Consider the following 22186-nt stretch of genomic DNA (forward strand, 5'->3'; position numbering starts at 1 on the left):
AGGAAGTCAATTAGAGCTATAGCAAAAACAAAGGGCATGGAGAAATCAACAGTTTGGAGACCACCGGCGACATCAGCAACCAAGAACGACCTGATCGGCTGAGAAAAACAACAGCAGTTGATGACTGATATGATAAATCATAAAAGCTGTGAAAATGAACCCTAAAATACGTGTCTGTAAAATCACCAACTTAAGTTCAACTGTTCCAATACTTATGCTCACATCAAATAGTGGGATGAACTCTAAAAGTGCTGTCCTTTTTATTTGGTAAAACATTTGTGTGTTGAAACGGCTAATAATAAAATGTGACATTCTGTAGTTTTGTCTCATATTAATATTTTAATCATATTTGCAAATGTCTTGACTCAACAGCAAACAGCAATTTTGTCTTTACTGTTCCAATACTTATGGAGGGCACTGTATGCATATGCATATGTATATGTATATGTGGTGGCCAAAATTATTAGAACAGTAGTATTTTCATACGTATACATATTTTCATAAATATAATATATTTTCATAAATATAATTTTTATATTTTATATATATATATATATATATATATATACACACACAGACACACACACTCTTATTTCTCTTACTTTACTGTACTCCACTCTACTGGATATTGCACTCTTCTATTGTTTTATTCTTTATTCTACTGTGCTGCACTTTCCCATGTTTATTCTATTATCTTTTAGTATTCTATTCTATTTGACTATATTCTATGCTATACTTTATGCTGTATGTTCTATTCTGTTCTACTGTCCTGTTCTGTTCTGTTATACTAAACTCAGTGTTCAATGCTTTTGTATTCCACTGTTCTCTGTTGATTATTGATTCAAATTTTATCCAACTGTACTGATCCAACTTTCACTTATCAATCATAACTAATTATTGAATATTGGTATTAGCCACATTTTCAGTATGGGTGCATCAGTAGTTTGTTCATTGGGATTTGATGAGTTGGATGTTGAATTATCATGTTGTTAGCAAATATTTCTAATAAAATGTAAAAATGAATTTATATAACTTGTTTTATTTATATAACATATATGTCATGTACAGTGTGTTCATATGGTAATATGAATGACAACATGATCCTCTCATTCAGTTTAAGTTAAAGTTTGTAATTTCTGTGCCGCTTGTGTCAACAATTATGACCAAAAATATGATTTTAAAACCAGTTTCTTCTTCAACACTTCCTCAGTCGGCTGTATTGGTCAGGGAATCAGGCAGTTTCAACCCAAAATCACGCCAGTGGCTGAACTGCTGTGTCAGTAAAGCATAGGAGGAAGTGTTTTAACAGAAAAAAATCGCTGTCTTCAGCTTTAAATTACGTTTAGTGAAATCTGTGATCTGCTTTGTAGATATTTCTTTTCATCTGTCAGTGATATACTACAGGTTTTCTTATTTAAGTGGTAAGAGCGCCTCTCTCTGTCTCTGATCCAGCACTTGTAGGTCTTCTCTTACTGAAGGACAGGTCTTCAGACTCCTGCATTGATTTTTATGAGCACTCTTTCTGTGTGTGTCAGTCTGCGACTCTATCCTTCCTCTCTCACTCACTCCTCTGTTTGTCATTATCTCATCTACTTCATCACCCTCCCTCTACACCTCTCTCTCTCTCTCTCTGTCCCTCGCAATCAAGCCTTTCTGTCTCACATCTCTCAAACATGCACATCTCCCTCTCTTTCCCTCTCTCTCTACTCTCAAATTTGAATTCAATGAAGCACTTTTCGGCATCATCTATTTCTAACCCTCTATATCTCTCTCTGGATGTTTGTGTGTGTGGCTGTTCTCACCAGAGGAAGGATCACGAGCTTGTTTGTTCTCTTCATGCTCTCTCCAGCTATGATTTTTCTCTGTACATACGTAAACACAAGCTGCTACAAACATACTAGCTCATCCTTTTCAATAATCTGTCTGTTTTTCCCCCCTTCTTCTTTCTGTTTCTCCCCATTTCTCTCTTCCTGATGCAATAGTTGGATCAGCCCGATGTCTCTCTTGCACATGTTGCCGTGGTGATGCTTTGGCTGTGCGCTAGACTGAGGTCATCTCACTCTTCGTACGACTCTGTCAGCCCATCCTGTCTGTCTCTGTCTCAGCAGCAGCATGTCTCGTCTCACCTCTCTCATCCTGTAGAACATAGAAATGACTGGAGAAAAAGATCAAACGGAACTTTGAAACTGGAATTAAACCACTAAACCTCAAAACTAATCCATGACTGATGACTAAACACAACCGTGCATTTCGGTTTCTAAAAATACAAATACAACCATAGCATCCATCAATTCTGTTTAGTGCAGTTGGGTTTGTATCAAATATTTCATTGTGTCCACTATAACTGTCATAACCCATTTTTTTAGCTCCGTAAGTTTGTTACAACTAATCTGTTTACAGGCTATCTTCATATATACTACATAAATACAGTATAGGCTACAATATACAATGTATATTTCTGAATATGCCATTAACTGCTTTGAAGTCGAGAATTTCTTTTCTGTAATGTGACACATTTCCAAGTAAAACAAAATATTATTGCTGATTGGATTTTAGAAAGTTGGCCATGATGTTAGTGGTTAATATAATATCACTTTTCTGTTTGTTTTTTTTTTAGTGGTTTTCAACCTGTGGCTAATGGACAACTGCTGCCTGTGATGTGCCATACACTGTAAAAATAACATTTTTGGTCTTTTATGCTCACCAAGGCTGCATTTATTTGATCAAAAATACAGTAAAAGCAGTCATTATAATTAGTAAGTATAGAAATAAGTATTTTACTGTAATAACATTTTTAATATAGTTTAACCACTTACTGTGCGCCCCTGTTTTTGAGCATTTTCTGAAAAACGACATACCCAAATAAAAATGTCTGTAGCTCTTGAACCCTATGGTCTATATTTATAAATCTGGTATTGTTTGAAACTAGACACTTGAACCTTTGTTACTCTGGAGTCATAATAACTCAAAATTAGTATAGCAACAGAGTAAAACAAGGTAAAATGTACAGTTTATGATAGTTGATTGAATATTGTTTTAAAACAAAGGTAATTAAAAGCACAGACACGCCTAAACACGCCCTTCGGGCCGGCGCGGGTTAACATTAACATAAGTTGAATTTTCAGCATCAATCCAGACTTCACTGTCACATGATTTTTTAGAAATGAAGCCCAAAACACAGTTTTTATTATTATGTTGAAGACAGCTGCTTAATATTTTTGTAGAAATCATGATACATTTTTTTCAGGATATTTTGATAAATAGAAAGTACAAAAGCATAACATTTATTTGAAATTAAAGTTTTTGTAACAATGTAAAAGTCTTTACTTTTTATAAATTGTATGCATCCTTGCAAGTTTTAATTTAATTAAAAATGTATTACTGACCCCAAACTTTTGGAAGTACTGTAGTCGGTTTAAATGTTTTTTTTACTTGTGTTTTATAATAATATTAAACTTGTATAATGGCCTAACATTAAACCTGGTTACTTTGAAGTCATGTACACTAAAATGATATGCGGCCTACAAAACTTGCTTTTGCCTAATGAAAAGGTTTAGAGCTTAATCATACAAACTAAAGGAATATTACAGGGTTAAGCTTAAGATAAGCTTAACTATTGTACGCTTAACCCATATATTGTAAGTGCATAACTGTCAACACATTTCTGTGTTTTTACACTCTGAGGAATGAGTCTGAATGATTGCCTTTGGCGGTCAACAGAATGTCATGCGTGTTGTTAATAAAGCTTCACTTTCCATTTCATTACATATGCAGCTGGTAGATGCTTACATCCAAAGCGACTCTCACTGCATTCAATATCAGTTCATGCATTCCCTAGGAATCAGACTCTTGATCTTGGTATTGTTAGCATCATACTCTACTGTGTGAACTACAACTTGTATTTTACCTGGAATATTCAAGACCAGGGTTCAGTATTAATACCGTAAATGTAGATAATTTGATGCTCTTGTGGGTAAAGTAGCTGTGATAAAGACAGACATGAACGTTAACACAGCCTTTGCAGTGACAGACAATCTGTAGTTAAAATATCCAATTGTGCTGCTAAATTAGATAAAGAATAAACAGAGTAAATTAAATGCATTTATAATAGATCTCATTTTCTCAGCGTCATGTTCATTCTGTCCTGTGGTGCGTCACACGTCCTCTGGAGTGTGTTTGAGTCACTGTTTCTCTGTCATCTCATTTCTCATGAGTTTTGGTCAGCTGAGCTGTGTGTGTACGTGCTCTGTCAAGTTTAGAGCTTGTTTGTTTATGTGTGTATGTTTAGGAGTTAATGAGATTGCGATCATGTGTGTGTGTGTTCCATATGTATGAGGGAAATGCAGAGATGCTTTTGTTTTCAGAGTAAGTTTGATTATGTGTGTGTGTTTGTTTGTCTTGATTGATGGAGTGAGTGAATTTCAGATTGTTTAGAGAACTTTAAAAGCAGGAAAACCAGTCCACCAATCAAAGACAGCCACACTGTAACACGCTAATTAACACTAATTAACCTTACCATCATCGTTAGCTTAATTTGCCCTTCATCTTGCCCACATAACGCTCTCTCCAATCACACCTCCCTCATCCCCACCGTCTTATTATCTCCTCTCTCATTCCTCCTCCATTCGCTACCCCTCCTCCTAAAGGCCAGTGAAGCAGAGCTGTGTGTGTGTGTGTGTTTGTCAAAGAGAGAAATAGAGTGCGAGGTGAGAGAGGCACAGAAACAGCGGGGGGAGAGAGAGACAGAGAGAGAGAGACTGTGTATGTTTGTGTGAGCGAGACAAGAAAGACGGTCTGAGCCAGAGAGAGAGAGATCAAAACCTGCCTGCGGGTAAATGAATAAATCATGTCTTCCCTCCGTCCAGAGAACTGAAGCACGGATGAGTAATACACACATACACACACACACTCTCTCTCTCTCCGTCCTGCTCTCCTTCTCTCTCGTTCCCTCTCTCATGCAGTCTGCTCACTTACACACACACACCGCCTTATGTTTGCTATGCAAGGGCAGATGTAATCAGAGATGGCTGCTCGCTCTCTCTTTCTCACACACACACACACACACACACACACACATACACTGATATTATTAGAACACTTTACACACACACACACACACACATAAACAGATATTATTAGAACTCTTTACACACACACACGTTGATCGCACCCACACAGCTGGGCAGCAGCAGATCCCGTTGCCCCACTGCGGTGAGCTCTTGTTAATAATGTTTAGGGGTGGGATGACCAAAATCTTACATCACTGTATAAGTAGTTTTTGCTTCACAATAACAACATGTATCACACTATGTAACTCTGGACCACAAAACCAGTCATAAGTAGCACGGGTATATTTGTAGCAATAGCCAACAATACATTGTATGGGTCAAAATTATCGTTTTTTTTTTTTCTTTTATGCCAAAGATCATTAGGATATTAAGTAAAGATCATGTTCCATGATGATATTTTGTAAATTTCCTACCGTAAATATATAAAAATTTAATTTTTGATTAGTAATATGCATTGCTAAGAACTTCATTTAGACAACTTTAAAGGCGATTTTCTCAGTATTTAGATTTTTTGCACCCTCAGATTCCAGATTTTCAAATAGCTGTATCTCGGCCAAATATTGTCCTATCCTAACAAACCATACATCCATGGAAAGCTTGTTTATTCGGCTTTCAGATGTTGTATAAAACTCAATTTTAAAAAATTGACCCTTATAACTGGTTTTGTGGTTTAGGGTCACATATAGTTATTTTTGCTGGAAATAAGGTTGTTAGAATATTAACATTTTAGATACCATTGAAGTTTCACAATTCTCGAAACCAATTCAGATGACAGCAAAAACTAATAATTGCCTAACTACACAAGGGTTGTTAAAATCAACTTTAAGGTTTTAAGCACTTCTTAACACTTAAGCTCTGGGGCGTTTTTGTGTATTTTCGCCTAAATTTGACATACCCAATTTCAAATGTTTACCCTACACACATACAAAAAAAAAAACCTTTGAACTACAAAATATGATTGTAATTCTTCATAAATAACATTATATATATTTTAAATATTGCAATAAACACTAAAAAAACATAGGCGCTTTTTGATTTTTTTTTTTCAGAATTTTTTTTTGGAAGTCTGTTATTCAGGTTCTATTTGCTCCAGCTCCCTGTAACTTATATTGTTTGATTCCACTAGGTGCCAAGATGTACCAGAAAAAAGAATCTTTCAAATAACAGCTTCTAAACAGGAGTTATTGAATTATAACCAAAGGGAGTAAAATTGTCCCTTTTTGCATCTAAAAGTGTCTTTGTGAGTTTCCTTTGCAAAAACAGGTTTTATAAAACATATTGCCCCCAGAATCCTATTTTACTATGTGCCATAGCACTTTTCTTGATTATTGACTGAATTATGTTTTTATGTTTGTCTAAGTAGTAATATACAAAATGGCATAAGCGAATTATACCAAATATCAAATTTTGTGTTTTATACAATCAGTTTTTTTCTTTCAGTTTTTATTTTTATGTTTGTCTAAGTAGTAATATACAAAATGGCATAAACGAATTATACCAAATATCAAATTTTGTGTTTTATACAATCATTTTTTTTCTTTCAGGAGACACAAGACTCTATAAATTGTAAAATCCATGTGGTTTATTAAAATCTAAAACAGAATCCACATCCTCCAGCTTTATATCATTCCATTTATGTGCATCATTTTAGTCCCCTGCATCACCTCTGCATCAGCATCCTATCTCTATCAGCATCCTGCCTGCCTCAGCATCAGCATCCTGCCTGGAGATCAGACGCGAGCTGTGCCGCTAGCTCCGCGCTAACTGCTTCTGCCATGAGCTCGCGGCTGCTATCTGGTCTTCAGAATGTGAAACAAAGAAATAGCTGATTATAAACATAGCACTGTAATAATATCCATGTATATTTACTGAAACGCATCCTGTACTGTACTTTACTGTCAATACATCGTTTATCAGATTGTTAGCTGTGCTTTTACGTTTCAAAATAATGATTCTATCAAAAACGGAGCAAAAGCGCTCATATGTGCTCACCAGACAAGCGCCCTCTCCTCTCCACCGCGCCGCTGAACATTCTTCATCATCTATAACTTTCATTATTATGTTCATAGATTGCCATTATCCGAGCCGCCGATGTGTTTGCCTTCCAGCGTGCATTATCGCCTTCAAAACAGTCAAAAAAACTACAAGATCCTCTCTCTCCCCCCGTCCTGTCTACGGCTCTGAGTGGCCGGCGCGCATGAGTGGCGTGTAATCTGACCTATTGCCGCCCACTGAGCAGCCCAGAGTTGTAGAACATAAAATCCGCTGGCCGGAGCTGCTATGATTTGGAGAGCGCGTGTTTGCCAAAAGAGCATCTTTTTTTCTCTGGTGCGCTTCTGTTGCGCTTCTGCGACAAAACAGTGGATTTCTCACCAATGCGAGCACACAGAAATGTGAAAATGGTCTCGTTTGAAAGAAGAGATTCTAACCTAAAAGATAATATAGAGTTTTTGGCTGTTTGTGGCTGACTGAAGCAATTGTGCGAGTAGGAATGTTACGCATCTGAATGTTTCCTCAGAGGTATCAAATTTCACATCGCAATTCTATTGAAGGTCATTCGATCTGTGATTGTCACACAATGAAATAATCTACATAGTCAAATTCCTGAGAATAAGAGCTTTCTTGTGATATATGACTTGACTGTTTTGTGAAAAATATAAAAAATACACATTCTTCGGAAATTTTTCTCGCAATCATTAGGCGGAAATTCGTGTGTGGGTTGAATACATTTCTAAGCTTCATTTTACTGCTTTATGTAACATAAAACCAAAAGATGGTTTTCTAATGGTATTCTTTGTAAAGAAGACACTCTAAGCTTTCAAATGATACCATGTATGGGCTGATACCATATAAGGAAGGCTTTGCAAATGAAGCATAAAATTTTTTTACGTGATTTTGGACCCGTATCCAGGTCCGCAGAGTTAAAGTGCACAAATTAAATTAACACCATTTGTTATTAATACCATATTAATACCATATACTGTAAAAATGAAACTTTAGAGTTCAAATAATGCAGAATTTGACAAAAACTAAGAGTTTAGAAATGATAAACCTCATTTCAGCATTTAAACATTTTAAAGAAAAGGTATGAGTCAAAATGATACCTTAGTATATTTATATTTATTTAAAATGTATGATTGAAAATTCAAATTCCCTCTCTGACAGTAGGTGGTGATTATGGAATAGCAGAAATACAGTATATACAAAGCAGCTGTGTGTTATTAGAACAGTGAAAATATCCAAAAGGCGAGAATTTTGCGGCTATGATATGAACATAGTTGATCATAAGCAATGGCTTGGCATAAATGTAGGCTGTTCATTGTTTGCAAACTGTTCTGAAACCACAAGCCTGTAGGATGTGCAACAGTGCAGTGTTTTTACTTTGAAATGTGCAGTGCTCACATTTAAGCTTTTGGAAGTTTAATAATCACATTAGGCCATATCACTATTCCAATTTTTCTGTCCACAAATGTAAGACCTCTTGAAATCAATAAAACTTTTCTTATGCCATTTAAAACTTTATATGGGCTTAAATATCAAGCAATTATTGGCAATAAGTTAAACAGTCAGCTTTGGAAAAAAAGAACAAAGAAACTAATCAACAAGACCAATGAGGTCTTTAAAACCGACAAAGCTTAAAGGGGTCATATGATGTTGCTAAAAAGAACATTATTTTGTGTATTTGGTGTAATGAAATGTGTTTATGCGGTTTAAGGTAAAAAAAAACACATTATTTTCCACATACTGTACATTATTGTTTTTCCTCTATGCCCCGCCTTTCTGAAACGCGTCGATTTTTACAAAACTCATCGGTCTGAAAAACGAGGTGTGCTCTGATTGGCCAGCTATCCAATGCGTTGTGATTGGCCGAATACCAGACTTTAGTCTTTGCAACTTTACAGACCTTCTTTATGCACCAAGAGCTTGTAACACTCCAAAGAGAAAGGAAAAATTGAAATCGCATGATATGACCCCTTTAAAAATACATGCAAACAGGCTTCATGGACATGTACTCTCTGATCTTTTAACTGTTTATTGCAAAAGAAAATTTGGTTTTGCATGAGACAAACTCCTTAAATACCTTTGAGAAATTTATGTATTTTTTAAATTTTTTTATTTCCTTTATTTTTACCAGGATAGTCCCATTGAGAGAGAAAATCTCTTCTTCCAAGGAGTCCTGGCCAAAATGGCAGCACAAAAAGTTTCACACAAAACAGTTTACATATACATAAACACTCACATACACACACACACAAATATCCCAACTTCTTAGTTAACATACCTGCGAACTACTTTCGACTTGAAGCAGCAATGCGCAGACCGATCGCTGTATGACTGCAAAGCACCGCGAGAGCTACAGAGAGCAGATGGCTCCGCATGCTTTCGAATCGCTCTCGTGGTACTTTCATGTCCGATTGGTCTGCGCGCTGCTGCTTCAAATCGAACACACCTCATCACACAGCCGGTCCGTTTTGACGCCACACTACGCTCACATCTGCATGAAAACATGTCGTCGGCGTGGAAGTTCTTCATTGTGAGTTAAACAGACACAAAGTTCGGAATTTGTAATATAATATTGACTGTTTTTGCTCAAGTTCGCTGACGAAGCTTCAATCAAAGCCACAGCAGAACTCTTTTGTGTCTCGGAGCAACACAGCGGTGTTTCGATACTGAATGAATCCACGTTTTTGAATGAATCAAGGGAGTCAATGATTCAGTAACCCATTCATAAAGACAGTATTTACTTGACTCATTTCTGAATGAGTCAGCCGTTTGAATGAATGACTAATAACTCGCTCCTTAAAACAGTAATTTACCATCATCTATTTTTGTGTATGTTCGTGTATGTTCAAAAATATTTAAAACATTAATCTTATAAAATTATTTATGCATTTGAAATGTTGTGTTGTAAATGCATTTATGGCACCTCAGCTTCATCAAACAGTCTGTGTAAATACATCTAATGCCACTTCAGATGCAGATTCTGTTTCCTCTGCAGTGAAAAGATGGAGTTTGTTGATAGTATGCGCACTCTGTGAACATTAAAATTTGCAAAAATAAATTACTCCACTGCTCACAAAGAGAAATATGAACACCGATGATAACAGAGTTGCACTGTCCAAAAAGTTTGTGGTATAAATGTGCTTTTTTTTTTACTTGAAGCATATGTTGTCCTTTTCCTTTATTTTGTTGTCAGATTGCACCAGAACGCTTCATTTACATGTTAAATTCTCAAAAATGTTCTTCTGGGGGGGATGTCCCCAGACCCCCCAACAGGTTTCATATTACGAACTATGTCACCTTTTTGACCTCTTGTGAGTTTGCAGGTATGACTTAAAACATTTACATGTTTCCTTACAGTTAGACCATATAACATTTTTAAAAGTATTCAACGAAGGGAGTTTTTCCAACATTAAGATACTCTGCGTCTCATTCCATAAAAAAGGAGCATAAAAAGAGAAGGCTTTTTGAGTATACTCTAGGAACATTTAAAAGCAATTTATCAGTAGTTCTTGTACTATAATAACAAGTATAATAAGATAAAAGACTACATATATAAGAGGGTAATTTACCTAACAAGGCCTTGGCAGTAAACAACAACATATGTATTTTTCTCCTCTGAAACAAAGAGGACCAACCCACTAATTCATACAAGGTACAATGATGTGTGCGTGAAGAAGCACAAGTTACAAATCGTAATGCAGCATGGTATACATAATCCAACTTTTTTAAGATAGATGAACTTGCATGCATATAAATCACATCACCATAATCCAACACTGAGAGAAAACAACTTTGTATAATTCTCTTCCTTGCTTCAAAGGGAAATCATTTCTTTAAACGATACAAAAAAAAAGTTTTGGTCTAAGCTTTTTTAGTAGATTTTCAATATGTACCTGAAAACCCAGCTTTTCGTCCAGCCATATACTCAAATATTTGTAACAACTGACTCTTTCTTTACTCTCCCCCTCTAGAGTTAAAATAGAGTGATCCGATTTAATGCCACGTCTGGTAAAAAGCATATATTTCATTTTTTTGGAATTTACATTTACATTTAGACATTTAACAGACGCTTTTATCCAAAGTGACTTACAAATGAGGACAATGGAAGCAATCAAAATCAGCAAAAGAGCAATGATATGCAAGTGCTATAACAAGTCTCAGTTAGCTTAATGCAGTACACGTAGCATGTTTTTTTTTAAATCATAGAAAACAGAAAAAGAAAAACAGATAAAAAGAAAACAGATAGAATAGAAAAAGAATAGAGCAAGCTAGTGTTAGAGGCCTTTTTTGCTTTTGTTAATCAGAAGAAGTCAGAAAGTCAGAATTATAATTGTATAATAAATAAAAAGAAAACAAATAGATGCAAAAGATAAGAGAAGCAAGTGTTATTTTTTTTAAATTTTTTTTATAAAGAATATAATTAGAATAGAGAGTGCTAGAGTTAGAGGGTCAAATAAAGATGGAAGAGATGTGTTTTTAGTCGATTCTTGAAGATGGCTAAGGACTCAGCTGCTTGGATTGAGTTGGGCAGGTCATTCCACCAGGAGGGAACATTTAATTTAAAAGTCTGTGAAAGTGATTTTGTGCCTCTTTGGGATGGCACAATAAAGTGACGTTCACTTGCAGAACGCAAGCTTCTAGAGGGCACATAAGTCTGAAGTAATGAATTTAGGTAAAGGGGTGCAGAGCCAGTGGTGATTTTGTAGGCAGGCACACATCAATGCCTTGATAAGATTTTAAGCTACACTTAAAATGTACGAATTTCATTGTATAATTCAACAAAACATTAGACAAATTTATTTTAAAGAAAGGCATTTTAAATGATAAAACAACCTATACACAGTTCAAAATAAAGATAAAATGTATTTGAACACATTTTAGTCAAAATGTAGTTGCAATCCAGATGTACTATCTGCCATGTTGGCATTGTCATGTGACCTACATTGTCTGTTGTGTTATTCTTTTCCCGTGGCCTCATGGGATATGCAGAAATAGTACATCATCCATACTATGGTTAAGTATGTTAAAGTTCATCTCAGTGGTTCTGAGAAAAAAATCCCCATGTCTGCATATGCATATTTTATTACAATATAGAACGTGAAAAGTAGTATGTGAAATGAGAACTATTTGATCTCCTAATTCGCAGTATAAACAAAAAGTACGGATCATATACTATTTATGCCAATTCTGAATTGACATTCTACAGAAGTGATGCATTCTACACAACAGAAGTGATGCAACTTACAATGGAGGTCACATGACAATGCCAACATGGTGGATATTAAGTCCACACTGCTGGTAACTTTTGATAACTAAAATGTGTAAACTTTATTATTATTATTGTTTTATCACTTAAAATGCATTTTTACTAGCTCTTTATTTCTTTAAGTGTGGCATAAGTGTCCACATTTAGAAATCTCTTAAAACTCATTACTCTACACAATTATCAGATTAGTAGCACAAACAATATAGCAAATATGGCAAATATCCTCTTCTGATTCTTACTATATTGTACACAGAAGCTTAAAACACTTCAGAACCTTTTCCTAGTATACTTTGCATGTGTGCTGATTTGTGGTGATTAAGCAGATGCTGCTATGAGTCAGCTCATTAGGGAGGGTTAATTGAAATGGTGACTTAAGGGTCAAATATGTGTCAGTTTGTCTGGGACCAACAGCTTCATACTCAGAATTAAACATCTAAATCTGTCACTGACCTTTTCAAGGCTTGCAGACCAAACACTACACTGACAATAAAAAGAGGTGAAGTTCAAAGGGTTTAAATTGGTTTCACAGATAATGTATCCTGTTATTGAGAAGATTGATATCTAGTAACAGCCAAAACTGAAAACAGAACATTTATTGCATATATAAAAAATTAGATGTTCAGTATAATTTCTCAGATTGGCCAAATGATCAATATTATCTTCCTGCTATCAATTTGTCTTCCTTGCTGTTCAGTTGTGATCTTGTAATCTACAATAATACCCAATAACATCACAGATTAGAGTCTATCAGAAGATTGAACCAATGTAATATTACTGACATTTTGTTCCTGAGCTGAGACCTTGCACTGTTCACCACAGCATGCAGTGGATGCTTTGCAACCTCATTATGGTAGCTATTCTTCTCATCAGTTAGCCCATAAATTTCACAGTCCTCCTCGTAATATATATCTCAACTCTGCGAAAACAAGAACACTTGTGCCAAAGGAAAGACTGTCTCAGTCAGTGACTGTAAATCTCCTTTTGTATTCAGCATGCCGTAAAATTCTCCCTCACCAATTGCTTAATTTCTTCCCCAGAAGGAACAAATCTCTGACAGAGCCTGTTGTGTTTACAATGGTTTGGTGTTTTCGAATAAGGGAGCATTTGACCTCCTTTATTTCCTAAACTAGAGCATGAGCAAACTTCTGAATAGTTTATTAATGCCGCACATGCAAGCTCTCTTGAGAACATGACATAGTGAGAGCATGAGGTCATATCTTAAACCCTCCTGGATGATGGTGAGAGATGATGTCATTCACATGCTAAGTAAAGGAATTTGAGCACTCAAACCTCTAGTCTTTTATCTAAATAATTGCTTCTGCCACACATTCAGTGCTTTGATGTGAAAGAGGAAATATATTTGAGCTACAATGGACATAAACACAGACTCTTGGCATTTCAAAGACTTTGTTTTGTAATTTTATGTAATTTCTAGGAAAAACACATATTTGGCAGATTGTCCATTGGACCACTGGAGTGTGGTTCCTGAGATGCCCTTTGCCAATAGGGTTGACAGGAGGATCTGGTGGTTAACCGTGTCAAAAGCAGCGGACAGATCCAGCAAGATAATTATTGAAGATTTGGAATCCGCTCTTGCCGGTCTTAGGGCTTCAACAACTGAGAGCAAGGCAATCTCGGTTGAATGTCCACTACTGAAACCAGACTGGTTGCTGTCGAGGAGGTTGTTCTGTGTGAGAAAGGCAGAGACTTGGTTGAACACAGCTCGTTCAAGTGTTTTTGCAATGAAAGGAAGAAGGGAAACCGGTCTGTAGTTCTCTAAAAGAGATGGGTTAAGGGTGGTTTCGAGCTGTTTTTGAAGGAGTTATGGATGATTAGCCTAACTGGATGGTGAAATTTTGATAAAGTGATGGGTTTGTTGAAACCACAAGCAGTTCTGTCTTCGCCAGGTTGAGTTGAAGGTGATGGTCCTTCATCCAGCAGGAAATGTCTGTTAGACAAGCTGAGATGCGAGCAGCTATCGTTGGATCATCAGGATGGAATGAGAGGTAGACTTGAGTGTCATCAGCATAGCAGTGAAATGAAAAGCCATGTTTCTGAATGACAGAACCTAGTGATGCCATGTAGACAGAGAAGAGAAGTGGTCCAAGAACTGTGCCCTGAGGCACCCCAGTAGTTAGATGTTGTGACTTGGACACCTGACCTCTCCAAGATATCTTGAAGGACCTATCTGAGAGATAAGACTCAAACCACTGGAGTGTGGTTCCTGAGATGCCCTTTGCCAATAGGGTTGACAGGAGGATCTGGTGGTTAACCGTGTCAAAAGCAGCGGACAGATCCAGCCAGATAAGTGTTGAAGATTTGGAATCCGCTCTTGCCAGTCTTAGGGCTTCAACAACTAAGAGCAAGGCAGTCTCGGTTGAATGTCCACTTCTGAAACCAGACTGATTGCTGTCGAGGAGGTTGTTCTGTGAGAAAGGCAGAGACTTGGTTGAACACAACTCATTCAAGTGTTTTTGCAATGAAAGGTAGAAGGGAAACCGGTCTGTAGTTCTCTAAAAGAGATGGGTTAAGGGTGAAATGAAATGAAACTGCAGCAGATTGTCATCATTCAAATCATAAGTCACTTTTCAGTTGAAAATCACGCAGTAATCTAAATACTGATTTAAAAAACGACAATCAAAATTAAAATGGGTTAACTTAGTGGTAAAATTGCTTTGGGCAGGGGAGTCTGTTGGTGCCCTGAATTTCACAACTCTATGACTTTGTGAGTTATATTAGATCTGACCTTACCAACCTTATTCAAGGAGGAAAAATGTGAGCTATATATTTTCTGTCAAAGGGTTCATAAATAGAAGTGTGTCTGGTAAAGGTAGCTAGCAGACTAGCTAATTTGTTATAAATGTTTTGAATATAGGTATCGAATACACTATGGGGTCAATGAATGCGCTGGCACTTTTTGGTGGATTTTTTCCACATAAGTTAGCAGCTACAGTAAATCGACTTAAACGACTCTGTCACTTTTTATTATACAGAAACGAATAATATATCATTAGAAACTAAAGGGTCTGTTTTTATTTCTGTACACTCACAATAATAACTCAAACTATATGCTTTTATAAAATAAAGAAAAGCTAGGTTACATACCTGCAGATGCTTCCTCAGGTTCGACATTGAAGCCTTTGATGTCGAAAGCATTTTAACAGCTGGCAAACAAATTTTGCAATGAACTGCTATATTTGCGCCCTTATCGGATTTCAGGATGAAATTATTTTTACATTTCCAGCACTGAAATGCATTTTTATCACTCGCCATGGTGGCAACTCTCAGACAGGTTGTAGTAGCCTAAAGCTTTTTAGTGGCAATGTGGATTAACGTAATTGGCAGACGTGGTGCGCCGCAAATTCAAACCAGAGAACCAATCAAAAGCATCAGAATAGCACCACTTTAATAATGGTGGTTAACCGTGTCAAAAGCAGCGGACAGATCCAGCAAGATAAGTATTGAAGATTTGGAATCTGCTCTTGCCAGTCTTAGGGCTTCAACAACTGAGAGCAAGGCAGTCTCGGTTGAATGTCCACTTCTGAAACCAGACTGGTTGCTGTCTAGGAGGTTGTTCTGTGTGAGAAAGGCAGAGACTTGGTTGAACACAGCTTGTTCAAGTGTTTTTGCAATGAAAGGAAGAAGGGAAACCGGTCTGTAGTTCTCTAAAAGAGATGGGTTAAGGGTGGGTTTCTTAAGTAGTGGGGTTATACGAGCCTGTCTAAATGCTGAGGGAAAAACACCAGTGTGAAGGGATGTGTTAATGATGTGAGTGAGTGCAGGTACAACTGCAGGAGAATGAAAGTTGCAATGTCCTAAAAGATTCTTGCAAAATATGTATAGCATGGTCCAAGGAACCAATGGACCAAATGACATAGAAACAGTATCTACAAACTTAATATATTATCTGCCACTGATTCCATCCTTATCAAAGTAATCCAGATAAATGAAAAATAATGCTGTTATAGGTCGGTACCATGGGTGCATATGGTATGGTGTGCATCTCTAAAATCAAGAGCAGTTTCTTTAACACATTGGTAAGTGTGTCATGCTGGATAAGCATCAGCACAATCAGTGATAACATCATTTGTTTCTTTAGTTTGGCTATTTCTGTCAATTGGAAGTCACAGTTCACAGTATTGCTGTGAAAGATTTCTCTTCCCTGCACCTGAGCCTCTGTACACGTGTGTGTGTGTGTGTGTGTGTGTGTGTGTGTGTGTGTATTATTTTAATAATTAATGATAAATAATAAATGCAATAAAATAATTATATATTTTATAATAAATGCTATTACTCATTGATATTTTTGAATAATATATAAATATAAATATATAGAATAGATTAAATTAAATATAAATATATAAATACAATATATTTAATTACTGACCGTTTTAATGATTAATAATAAATAATTATTATATATAATATAACATATTACTTATTGATATTATTAATTAATATATAATGTATTAATTTGTAACAATAATTTTCTTTTTCTTATACATTCACATACAGTCAGCAGCTATTGTCACAAACAAAAAACTGACTTACTCAAGAGCACAAGATAAACTTGAATCCTGAGGGGGAAACCGTAAAATGTAAATGCGAGGCGAGGCGAGTAGAGAGCGTTTATGTGTGGGAGTGTGTTTACAGGTGTGCTGTCAGACGTGGTGTGTCAGGACTCGTGATCTCTGAAGCGTACTGGATGGAAGTGACAGAAAGAGAGAGATGCGTGATGTAATATTTATTGGAAATGATATGTAGCCTCTGTGTTTCCTGTGTTTATTCGCTGTGTGTGTGTGTGTAACAGGCAGAGGTTTTGGGAGTTCAGCTGCAGTTCGTCTTAAATATCCCTCGCACACTACCATTATGTAATTTCCAGTCTTGAGTGTGTGTACAGTGAGGAGGTGTGTCTATTGTGTACATGGATGAGTAATGCCATGTGTAATACTGTGTGTGTGTGTGAGAGAGAGAGCGATGTCTCTCTCTGACGTCCCTCCCCCATCTGAAGCTGCCTGGTATGCAACTGTTGCTTTCCTTCATCTTTTTCATCTTTGCTTTTGGAGCCTTCGGTGTGATCATAACAGATAACATTTTTAGCACTCCTCAAAAAAGGAAAGAAAACCAGAACTTGTCTCAAGCTATGTTGTTTTGCTGTTAAAGGATGAAGTGGATGGTGGAAATCCAGCTGTGAGAGATGATCCGTCTCTGCAGGAACAGGTCCAGGCCTGGCTCAAACAAAACCAATTCCAGAACATTCTTCAGAAAGGTATTCTAGCCTACATTCTCTCTGCTTTCATTCTTCAGAGGAAAGACCTTTGTAATGCCGATCTGTGTGAGGATCCTGTGATTTGGTTTGTTTGTGGTATCTGTTTTGTTCATTTGCGTTTGATAAGGATGTTTGAGAAAATCTGATCAACTCGGAGTTGACTGTTTGAAGCCTGACTGTCAAACAATTTTGCTCAGTATATTCTTTCTGTTTGAGTACACTACACAGAGGATTTTGCATATTCAGTATCTTCATTAGCGCTCAGCACTTATGTTTGACTAGTTTCGAATAAAGCTATAAGCCACGAGAGGCCATTACTTGATTTTCTCTGTCACAACACAAGGCAGAGAAATGTATTAAAAATACTACTGCAGAACGTTACAAGATACTACTGTTAAAAGTTCACATTTATTATTAGTAATCAAAATAAACAATTATTCTGCCAAGTTCATTAGCCCAACACTAGATGCCGAAACGCACAATAAAAAGTTTTTTGTTAATCACAGTTTTTGTCCTAACCAGCCACAACAGTTATACACAACAAATAACAGAGGATTCTACTTTAGAAATGGTTTAAATTTCTGTGACTGTGATTGTGGCTGGGAACAAGAACATATAAACTGTGTCTAATCACAGTGATAATCTCAAGTGCTGATTATGTGCTTTGTATAATCTTAAAGGGGTTAAATTGTAGTTAGATTATCATTGTGCATGACTGAAATAACCATATTGAATGTGACCATTTATAATTTACCTCGGATCTTGAAAATAATGAAAACAAGAATGTTCAAACTGTGATATCCAAATGAACAGAGAGTGTTGGGAAGGTTACTTTGGAAATGTAATAGGTTACAAAGTTACTCTATTTAAAATGTAATAAACAGTGTAACTATTAAATTATTATTTTTTAAGTAATGTAACTGATTACATTTAATTTTTGATTACATTTCTAAACTTCTAACGAACGTTTTTAACTTTAAATAATTTTCAACAGGCAGGGTGAACTTTACAGTAGTAATTTTTAGGGATGCTCCGATCCGCCTTTTTCGCCTCCGATACCGATTCCGATACCTAGGGTTCGGTATTGGCCGATACCGATACCGATCCGATACCAGTAAAGTTTTTTTCCCTCATTTAAATAAATGTAGAATTTATATATCTCTGTGTGTGGAACTGATAATCATTCTTTCACAATCTACTAGATACAGAAAATGGCACTATCGGAGCCGATACCCGATATGAATATCGAATCGGCGCATCCCTAGTAATTTTAAAGCACAGATGGCACCAAATCAGCCAAATTAGCACCTCTTTTTACTTTGAGACATTTCTGAGGTTAAATACAGATTTAAAGTCATAACAAGAAGTAGTTTAATAGCTATGACACTGTTTTTAAAATCAAATCTTTGCATAGTTATGAGAGTAAACACTGGCATCTATCAATGCATTGGAAAAAACAGTTAATCTTAAAATAAATAAACCCTATACATTAGGGCTGCACGGTATATCGTTTCAGCATCGAGATATCGCGATGTGTGCATCCGAGATAGTCATATCGCAGGATGTGCGATGTTTAGTATACTGACCGTTATAGTTATACTGATCGTTTTCTTTGCTCACACAGACACCATGTCACTGGACGCGAAATCTGTCATGTCGTGCCGCCCCGCGCCGCAATAAAGTCTGTCTAGGATGCGACAAAGCGACCATCATTTGAACTGTGTCAGTACGTCATAAATAGAACACGGCATAAGTTTACTGTCGGGAATTTGGCGCACCGCGCCGCTCGCGTCCAGTGTAGAGCCACGCAGATGCACGTGAACTCTGAATTCCGTTCACTTCCGCGTCTATAAATGACACATATGCGCAAAATTATGTCAGAATGCATGTCTCTGCAAGTATCCTTGTAAACACAGTTGCTTATGGCTTAGGTGAAGGTAAACAATTGAGAAAGAAAATGGATGTGTGAGAAAATGTTGTAGCTTTAACACATATTTATTAGATTTAATTTATACAGTGAAGACTTTGCAGTGTTATTTTACATTTGATTATTCAATTTCTGTACCTGAATACTGTTAGACTTACCTGAAAAATGTAAAGCACTGTTCATTTCATTTGTATCTTTGTTCTATTATATTTATCTATGCTTGTAATTTGTTTATTTTCTATGCTGATTTACTCACCTACAAAATCACCCCAATCATTGATTTTTTTCCCCCCAAATAGAGCTATTCAAGTCATCTGGTGATTTGTTTTTTTTCATATCGCAATATATATCGCAGAAAAACTGAATATCGCAATGAGTTTTTTCCAATATCGTGCAGCCCTACTATACATAAACCCAAATAGGAAATAAAACAGTGATCAAATAAGCATGTGTCCTATTCTGTCCTAAACTCCTGAAACATTGGTGTCTCATTTTTTAGAGCAGTCAATGCAATTTGGGACAGATTACTGTAACGGATTACAGTTATATTTATTTTGTAATTAAATTACGTAGCACTATTACATGTAACTAGTTATTCCCCAACACTGTGAACAAAAAAGTGCGTTCCATGATAAAAGTTGTATTTAAATACATAGCCAATGAATATGAAATGGTTTAGGTTTTATTAAAGTATATACTAATTTTGTGGTGAGTGCAAGACGCTTGCTTATTGGCTGGAAGATGTATGATTGATTTTGTAATGGCTTGTTATGTCTGGTATTTATAGGCAAATTTCTTGTCGCTAGAATCATACTGCATCGTGTCTGGTTTAGATGCAATGTGAATGTGATGCAAATAGTTTCAAATAGAATGTGGCTGTTCACGGTTAAGTTGACATTCATGTAGAATCAAAATCACGTTCATCACATTTTTAATTGTGGCTTATTCAATTAAAGTTTACATCTAAAGCATTTTTAGAAGATGGCAAATAGCCACAAGATGCCATGCATTACAGGGTTATTTCCAATTCTGAGGATGAATTTTTAGGATGAAAACAATGCAAATAGTTAACAAGTCACAACAGAAATGTGAAAAAAGACAACCAAGTTTGATTAATAATTCATTTTATTGATAATAATTGGAACTAATTCTTCTGCCAAGTTACATAATTTGTTTACCTTAATGGTGCAATAATGTGAAGCACTGGTGCATTAATATGAATGCTGCCACATCGTACTATATATTGTTCATTTTATGGGTCAAACTTGGCTCAAATAAGGATTTGATTAATTTAAGAACTAACGTGTCATGAGTGTGTTTATAATTTGATTTCAATTGTGATTTGAGAATTAGAGTGCGATTGTTTTGTTAGATCAGTGCTGTGAGTGGTAGTTCTTTGATGTGTGTGAAATTTGCTTTTGTGCGACAGGTGCTTGTTCTCTAAAGGGCCTGAGAGTGAAAGTGTTCAGACTGGAGTCCAAAGCCCAGTGGCTGTCTGGAGTCATCACACATCACAACCAGAACAACAGAACTGTAGCTGTCATGACTGACCAGGTGAGACCACATAAACACACATATATATCAGGTAGGGATGTAACGATTCACTCAACTCACGATTCGATTCGATTCACGATTTTGATTTCACGATTCGATTCGATTCACTTTTTTTTTTTTTTTACAAAATGAGATTTAAGACAAATTATAAATTAAATGTGTTCTTTTATTATTGCTTGGACAAAATAATGTACGTTTCTTTGTGAAATTTAAATATAACACTATAATAATATACTAATATAGCACTTGCATTATTATTGCTCTTTTGTTGGTTTCATCTAAACTTTTCTAAAGACAGTAAGTTTCCCTCAGACATGGATTCTTATAAACTCCTACACCTAAATGAATCACGATTGGTTTAGCATCTTAACCGATTTGAATCGTCACATATTTGAATCGATTTCCAACCGGCTCGCGGTTAATCGTTACATCCCTAATATCAGGCTGTGCATAGTAAGATTATGTAAAAATGTGTTTTATATGAAGGTTATTTTTTCCTCTTCAAAAGGTTCGGGAGATGAATGTAGATCCGTCACTAGTTCAGATGATGTTGCTAGACGATATCACCCACTCCTCGCTGATGGGAGACAACTCAAAACGCAAAGCACATATCACCAAGATCAATAGGATTTTTCTTGTGAGTGAAGACATTCATTTTTGTATATGTGTGCACATACTAATTGCAGGACAAAATTGTCCTCAAAAATATGGTAAATATGACAAATTACATAGCTGTAGAAGTCTATGGTTTGTCCTCATTTAGATGTCAAGTAAATGTTTGTGTTTGTGTCTTCATTACCTCTTTTAAATCTGCTTCCAGGGCACAGGAAGCATATCAAGCAACACAACAAATGTCCAGGTAGAGACTTTAAAACACTTCCAAATGCATCACAGCAGTATACTTTTACATCCTCTAGTTAAAAAACACACTCTGTCTCTTTGCTGAAGGTGTGCAGCTCCAGGCCAGTGCAGCAGCAGTCTGAGATGAGCACACAGAACTGCAGCATGGAAGAGGATGAAAAAGAAGGCATGAGAGTTGAAAAGAGGAGTGATGAGGCAAGAGGTGAGCTGTAGCCATGGATAATGATTATAGTGAT

At 36.2% G+C, this 22186-nt stretch overlaps 1 protein-coding gene across 2 annotated transcripts in view; it reads left to right on the forward strand.

Annotated features, from left to right (window-relative positions):
* Positions 1–22186, forward strand: part of LOC107719306 (probable JmjC domain-containing histone demethylation protein 2C) — an 89015-nt gene that overhangs the window by 44578 nt on the left and 22251 nt on the right. For both annotated transcript variants that reach the window (XM_016526709.1, XM_016526714.1), the window contains exons 4-8: positions 17503–17608; positions 20965–21089; positions 21598–21726; positions 21910–21948; positions 22038–22152. In XM_016526709.1, the coding sequence (XP_016382195.1) occupies positions 17503–17608; positions 20965–21089; positions 21598–21726; positions 21910–21948; positions 22038–22152 (514 nt within the window). The remainder of the gene's footprint in view (positions 1–17502; positions 17609–20964; positions 21090–21597; positions 21727–21909; positions 21949–22037; positions 22153–22186) is intronic.

Source organism: Sinocyclocheilus rhinocerous, unplaced genomic scaffold, assembly GCF_001515625.1.
Source record: "Sinocyclocheilus rhinocerous isolate Xijiao unplaced genomic scaffold, SAMN03320098_v1.1 scaffold343, whole genome shotgun sequence".
NCBI lineage: Eukaryota > Metazoa > Chordata > Actinopteri > Cypriniformes > Cyprinidae > Sinocyclocheilus > Sinocyclocheilus rhinocerous.